The 7,937-nt window shown below is 40.2% G+C and overlaps 1 protein-coding gene across 1 annotated transcript in view; it reads left to right on the top strand.

The window, feature by feature from the left end:
• Window positions 1–7,937, top strand: part of ADAMTSL3 (ADAMTS like 3) — a 161,394-nt gene continuing 153,457 nt past the window's right edge. The window contains exons 1-2 of the mRNA XM_079317719.1: window positions 1–130; window positions 1,236–1,327. Coding sequence (XP_079173845.1) covers window positions 1,247–1,327 — 81 coding nt within the window. The 5' untranslated portion in view covers window positions 1–130; window positions 1,236–1,246. The remainder of the gene's footprint in view (window positions 131–1,235; window positions 1,328–7,937) is intronic.

The raw sequence follows: 7,937 nt of genomic DNA, 5'->3' as shown, positions 1-7,937 counted from the left end.
GCCGCTGGCGGGGCAGGATGCTGCATCCCCGGTGCCGTGACAGGCGAGGCTCTCCCGTGCGCCGCCGGTGCCCGGCCCGCTCCCCGCCGCCCTCCCGGCCCCGCTGCGCGCTCCCCGGCGGCCGCACCAGGTGGGTGAGCTCGGCAGGGAGCAGGGCAGGGCAGCCCCGAGCCTCTGCCCCGAGCCGGATCCCTCGGCCGCGGGGAGCCCGGGCACCGGCACCTGGGGAGCACCGGAGCCTGCTGTGCTCGGCCACTTGGGGCTCTCGGCGTGCCTGGACACGCGGGGAAAATAAGTCTTCCTTCTTTTATTGTCATAGTTGATACTTTCGAACGACAAAAGCATCCAGGAGTGCTAATGATTTGGGCAGTAGGGGAATTTTAGGATGTTTTTGGAGGGAGGAAATATACAACGCTTCTTTCTTAAAGGAATCTTAATTATGTTCAGTTGAACAGGTGCAAGAACTTTTTGGATAGACTGCTTTCCTTTGGGATGCCTTCTTTTTAAAAAGGAGTACTTTATTTGAAAAACTTTGCGTTCACTGTGGGACTTGGCAAACTTGAGGAGTGGTGGCTGAGGGGAGGGGGGGCTGTTTGTGTGTATGTGTGGGGGTGCTTAAAACTTGCACTGTTTTGAGATCACTCTGGAAGTGCATAGTCTAAGGCTATAAGGTGTGTTGACACAAGGAATTAACAGAATTAGTAGTATTATTGCATGAAGGGGTTTTTGGCAATTTGAAATTGACAAGCCCATGCTGGCCTTGTAATTTTGATCACTAAATTGACGGATGTTTTTTTCCCTAAACTGATTGAAGCCTGATTGTTTAGTCTCTGGGCTTTCAAGGCAGTGCAAATGACTGCTGGAATCACAAGGCTGGGCTTTCATCTTTGAGTGCTGGAAAGTACATCAGGAATTTTATGCTCCTTGGATTTCACCTTCTAGAGATCAAGATGGGAGGGATTCCCAATTTGAATAAATTCTCCTGCATTCAGGAGATAATCAAGCTTGTCCGCTATTGCCGGCGTGCCCGAGCTCTGTGTGGTTGTCGGTGCCCGAGCTGGAGCCGCCTCACCCTGCAGGCTGTGCTCATGGCGTGCGCCGCTGCTCTGGCCAGCGCAGCGCTCCGCTCTTTGCATTGCGCCGCTTCCAGCGGCCGCCCCGCTTGCTTTAGTCATTGAAATGCTGGCGGAGCCCACTTGATTGTGTTTGTAACTTGAAACAATTTCTCTCTGCAGAGCCCCAAGGCATGAGGATGGCCAGCCCTAAAGCCACTGGGCTGTCCTGGGAGATCACTTGGCTTACTTTTGCTCTCTGTGCTCATCTACAGGTAGGTAATGAGCTTGTTACTGTTGTGATTCCTGGTCCTGTATCAGGTGATCTTGCTGCTCACTTTGCATTCCTGTATTAAAACAGAAAACTGCTGAAGGAGCTGCTCTGTAATTAAAAATCTCCCAATGAGAAAGTTTTCCTTTCACCAAGCTTTCAAAGACATCTATGTGGGAAATGAATATTCTCTCCCTTGCTCAATATATTGTACCTGACTTTACCAAAGGGAGATCTTGCCAGATGTGTGATGCCATGGGTCTTTCCAGGCAGCACAGCTGCTCTTTCCCCCTGGGAGTTTAAGCACCTGATAAATGTTAAGGTGCTGTAAGTGACAAGGGTTATAGAAATACCTGGGTAGAAACATCTAAAGCATGTGGAAGTAGGAAGGCAGGGAAGGTGCCCAAAAAAGCTTTTGGTCCAAATGTTCAATGAGTACAGGAACCATGGAGGGAAAACCATCGCTGCCATCTGATCTATTGCCTGACACACGAGCCTAATCTGTTCCAAGAGGTATTTCAAGAAATATGGTGTGCTGGCATGCTGTGGAGATGTTGTTACAGTATGTCATTCTTGATCCTGATTTTCCCACAGCACAAAATATTTCAAGGATTCTTCAGTCTTAAATCCAATAAATCCTTAGAAAAAGATGACTAAATAAACAGATTTATTTTTTCAAATAGGAATCTTTCTTTTAAGTGTTGTAGTAGTTTTCATTAAAAAAGTGAAGTCTTTAAATAAAATCAGTGTTACTGTGTACTGTTTGTACTATTGCAATGCTGAGAAGTGGAGCCTGATGTGCTGGGCAGTACATCAACATATCTCTTGAAGAAATTTGAATTGAAGAACAATACAGCAGGCAAAAGTAATATCAAAAAGGGGTATGAAGAACTGAGGAGAGTGTATTAGGCAGTTCAGTAAGATGTGATGGTTTATGGTGGACTTTGAGATTCAAGGCAGTGGGAATGGGGCTTCAATGCACTTCAGCACTGCTGAGTGCTGTGAGTGCTTTGGCAGGTGATGAACACCTCCTTTCTGTGGATTATGGTTGCAGCTAACCAGTACACTGGTTACTTGAGTAAAGAACTCGCCATTAAAGTTTACATCTGTATTAATTGTGCAGTAAAACACAGTGCATGCCTGAGCAGATAGAGTCACAGTGGGATCTGCTTTTTGCCTACATGTTTCTTATGCAAGGACAAAAATGTTACAGATTTTCTGTGCTTGTAATTTTGTGTGCAAGCAGTTGAGTGATGCTGTGATAACCTGCCTTATAAAACACTCAGAAAATAGTTCATGAAGTTCCCTTAATAGTTCTGTTCAAGATGAGAATAGAAGCTCAGAGAAGGGAAATGTTAATTTTGTTTTGGTGCCTTTTGGTTACGAAGGGACCATTTTTTGCCTTTAAAGTATTTTTCTTGTATTTTTTTCTTTCATGTTTTTCTTATTGCAGAGCTGGAACCAGTAGTGGCATAGTTTCCTCTTCTCCACGAATGGTTTGGCATAGCTTCACTTGTCTCTTTATAATAAAAACAACCCAAACACATTGTAGTAATCAATTGGCTATTGTGAGTAGCTTTAGGAACACTTCAATCCAGGTCAAATTTTATGGTCTTGATTGTCCTTTAAAATACTGTAATCTGTTTGGCATATTTGAGTCATTAGCACTTAACCCCAATCTTGTAGGAGGCCTTTTTGCTCCTAAGTTTTAGGTGTTTTATCACAATTTTAGGCACATTAAAGATATTTTATATTATTTAACATAACATTTTTGGTATCCCATAACCATTAATTCTTTAATTGGTTGCTTGGGGCCACACTAAATGGACCACACACAGTCATTTTACCCTACATTGTACCATAACTTCCACTTCTGTTGTTTTTGGCTATTAAAGAGCTTGTGTCTGGAGCTAATCAATTAGAAACAATTGGATGCTGGGCAGGGTCACAAGTCTATGTCATGTCACTTATGTGCAATTGATTAATTTCATCCTTCTTGAGGCAGGTACAGAATAAAAAAATGACCATTTAAAAAGAATGTGGTGGGAATGTGGTATGAATGTAATGCAAAGAAAACTTGAACATGAGAAGTTGTGAAAAAGAGGTAGCTGTTCCTGAGAAGCAATGGAACTTAACTTTGGTTATAGGAGTCCCTTCTGATTCTCCAGAGTGGTGTTTAGCTGGGCTCCAAAATTATCTCTGCCCTTGCAGATGTGCTGTGTCTCAAATTTGACAAAGTTATTTTGCCAATGGCAAATTAGATGCTATAGTAATAGGTAAATTAGATTTCTAAGGATACCCAGGGAATAGTTTACCCCCTGAGTATTGTTGAGCTGCCTGATTGCTAAATCTGTTCTGTGACCAAGAGCAGTGACATTAATCACTCAGGAAGAGATCACTTATGGGTAAGGCTTGGCCATGTTCTTTTGCAAGTACATAGCTGACCTTTTCTTGTATGTGCCAATATAAATGAAATTAATGGAACTGCATTAGTCTAAAGCCAGTGGTAATACAAGCAGATTACATATGTATGTTTTTTTTTGAAAACAAGCAAGATACTTGTCTATCAAATGGTGGTAGCAGCAACATGGAATAACTCATTGTTTCTAAAGATTCAAATAATAACTATCCATAGAAGTTACTGTATTCTACAGATTATGTCTATTTGGGAATGTTAATGACATCCCTAGCTTTGAATTTATTGCTAAATGTTGTTTAAAAGGCTCCTAATTTTTCTTTACATTGTAGCAGGAGAGCTATTAATTCTACAGATTTTAGGAGATGGTTAAGCTAACAAAGTAGAAGTGTCCAAGCCCAGTTCTGCTGTTTTGAAGTGATCTCTTGAGTACACATTGCTTCATATTGGTAATTGAAAAGGCAGGATGTTCAGCCTGGTAACCAACTCTTCCTTAACCTTGTGATGATATTTTATTACAACATTCAGCTAGATGCTGTTATATTTGTTATGATATGTATGTGGGACTGTATATCTTTATAGTCTTACTAATGGATTACTGGCAGGAAGAAATGATGGCTAGCAGATTTGTATGGGCAAATGTATATCAAGAATTTAACACATGGATTCATTTTAGATTTATTCTCTGGTATGTTGTTTTCAAATCAGGAATAAGCTGATATTTTCTTAGGTTCCTATAGTCCAAATTAAACCCTCTACAAGTCAGTACATTCTGCCTCCAAAGACCATGGGGTTGGTAATGTGTGCAGAGGGAGTAGCAGCAAAGACACCATGTCTGGATATTTAAGAAGCATTAGGTCTTGATTTCTATGGAAGGGAAAGTTTCATAGGTCATAAATTCATTCAATAAACTGTTGGTTGCTTCCATGATTTATGTTCCTGCAATCCCTGCCTGCATTATGGTCTTTTCTAACTATCTGTGATATTTTGGAAATGGAGGATATACATACTGAAAACATTATTGTCTTCAAAATGATTCTGCCATAACCAATCTGCCAAAAACTACCAACATAGTAAATGTCTTTAATGCTGAGCTTTGCAAGGCCAAAAATCTGATGTCCATTATATGACATAGTGGACTTGGAGACCATCTTCATGGAAAACCTTGGGGTTATTGTTTTACAGTCACTAAATGTATTGCACACTGATGTCCAGAAAATAGATTATGAACTATATGCCATTGTTAAGTCTCCAGTGACCTTGATCAGAAATACCAGGGTGAGATTGGCAAGTCCCGAGTTAAATCTGAAGCAGTTTTCTGGTTTTGTAGGCAGGTGCCAATTCTGCACCCATCTGGAGTTTTGCCATCAGCCTCAAAAGGCCTGTGGTTTTATTCTTAGTGTGAAGATTGAGTTGCTGCTTCTAAAGACAAATAACACATCTGAGACTCTGTACAAGTATTCTGACTTAAAATATTCATTGCTATTGACAAGGTTGCAACTCAGTGACTGCATTACCAGAAAACTTATGTTTAAGTTTCTGTACATGCTTTAAATTTATGACTGATAGTGATTGCTCAGCCAGTGCTCATAGAATCTGAACTGCTGTTGCCCCCAGTTTACAATCCAATAGTGGAATTGCCTGAAAAGTTGATGCATGTGTCTTGTGACTTGAGACACAAACTAGGTATGAATACTTACTTTTTAAAATGTGTCATAAAAAATTAAAGCTATGGGAGAAGACCAAGAGTACAGATATCATCAACGAAGGCACCCCTTTACTATTTAAGGTATTTGTTATGATAATTTCTCATGAAGCTACACTGAAAGTTGGACAGAAATTCTCAGATCAGTTGTGTGTAGAGCTTCAAATTTTTGTTTCCAAAACCAGATATTCAAGAGTCTGGTATGTTTAGAGAAGCCTTGGGAGTAGGAATAATTTCAAAAAACTGCCAGTGGCTTCTAATTCTCTTGAAAGAGTAGTCAAGAAAGGAAGGAATGGCTCTAGGATGATCTTTGGTTTAGAAGACATTTGAATACCTAGTCACTGATAATTACTCATTCATGTCAGCTTGGTGCAGCTGCATCCTTCCTATTCCTTTCCAAACTGGGGCATAAACAGCACTGAGGTGACAGTTTTGTACAGTGCACCAAATTCCCTTCCTACCTTTGGATCACAGAAAATGTACATGACTGATTGTACTGCCATCCAAAATAATGCATTTTGCTTCAAAAGAACATGCATTTTAAAATTTGAATCCTTTTTATTTGCTATTACTTCTGTAACCTGTAGGTCCACATATTTGTCTTTATGTTCAGTTTTTGGGCTTGCAGCTTTTCTTTAAACATTTATCCATGCTCACATGAATCCCCAGGAGCTCCAGTATGGCTTGAAATCAAGTAGTGAAGTGAATTTAGTGATAGTGGAAGCAGATTCATAATATGCCTCTATAGTTGTTGGTATTGTAAGTCTGTGCAAGAGATCTCAGGTATAAGTTATCATAGTGTGCAAATGTGCTTCAGTCAAATCTGTGTGCTATTGCAGTTTCATACAGTTAATAATACTGATAATTCTGTGGCTGTGAACAGTCCAACACAGTCACACTTGAACAATTCCAGAGTAATTCTTACTAGGCAAAATCTCTGCAAAACAGGGACAGTTTGTGCACGGTGAAAGAATGGGTTTATTTTTGAAGTACAGTTTGATAGTGAGCACAGCATTCCAGAAAGGACATAGGATATAGCCATGGCAGCTCCAGAGAGACTAGTCAGACCCACATAGGAGCAGCACTGCAGCTCTGATATGCTCTGTGCACTCACTTTATTGTCAGTGATAGACAATAACTCCTTTAGGTTTTGAAATCATGCACGTAATTTTCTTTCCTGTAAGGGGAAAACTTGATATTAGCTGAAGAATTCAGCCTGTCAAATGCTCTTGCATTTAAGGGTCAGATTTTCAAAATGCCCTCACTCCAAGTTCTAGGAAGCAGGACAGTTCTGAGAACTCCTTTTTGGATGATGACAGCCACACAAGAGTGATTAATTGATGCAGATACGCAATATTTTCAGAAGGGTTTGTGGAGTCTTTGTTTTGATGACTTTCAGTAAGACCTGAAATGTTAAACACAAACACTGTTAAGTACTCAATTGCATTGGTAAGTGCTTAGATGGATTTTTCTAAACAAGGTGAATTTCAATTAACCTAATGGAAGCCAGGCCTTAGGTGCCTTAGGCACTTCTAAAAACTCTGGCTAAGTATTTTTCATTGTATTTATCTGATTAAACCAAAACTTTCACCCTAAATATTCTTTTGAAATAATAGGTTTCTGGTGTGTAGATTCTAGTACTCAAGTGCATATTTGATAGTATTTGAGAATTTGAGAAGTGCCAGTACAAGTGTCATGTGTTTATAAAGGGAGGGCAGTTTTTGAGAACTTGGCCTAATAAATCCCTTCCAGACACCAGATTACATAAAGTATTTAGCAACAATGTTAGTCCTGTTTCTAATTTTGTATTTATTAGATTTAACATCATTATGGAGGCAAAATGGGAACAACATTTTCAGTCTGTTTTGAGAAATGTGGTTTCCAAGAATTGTCAGTTTGTCATGCTTCTGGATGCACTGGAAACACAGTGAATGCAAGTTTGCTCAACAAGATTGTGAAACAATAATAGAATTGCATTTATGATTGCAGTTACTAGATTGTTGCTGTATGCTAACAGTTGTCATTGGTGTCCTGGTGGGAGGTCCCAACTGGTTAATGAGGCTGAATTGTAGCATTAAATAAGTGGAATATTTGTTTATATGTAGAATCATATATTTCTATGTTTATGTAATCGTGGTTTTTCTGTCATCAGGTGCTTTGCCAAGAATTGAAGCTGCCTAAAATTTATAGGATGCAATCTCCTGTTAATGCATGCAAGCAAAACAGGGCAATATTTACAGTGTAAGTGAAAGGACCTATAGAGGCTCACTGTATGGTAAATCAAGATGTGGAGGAGAATTTTAGTGGCCTGATCTGCCTTGTAGAACCAATGAAGGTGACAAGGACACACCTGCATCTCTATAGGATGTGAAGAGTGAAGGATTGTGTTTCCTCAGTCTCTGGCAATAAGTGTTTCCTGGCCTGCACCTTGCTGAAGCTCAGAGAAGATTGCAGGAACTGGCTTTATTCCCAGCTGGCTGATTCAACAAGAAA

This window comes from Erithacus rubecula (assembly GCF_903797595.1).
Source record: "Erithacus rubecula genome assembly, chromosome: 14".
NCBI classification, from domain to species: Eukaryota; Metazoa; Chordata; class Aves; order Passeriformes; family Muscicapidae; genus Erithacus; species Erithacus rubecula.
Note: the sequence above shows the minus strand (reverse complement) of the source record. Positions and strands in the feature narration are given on the sequence as shown.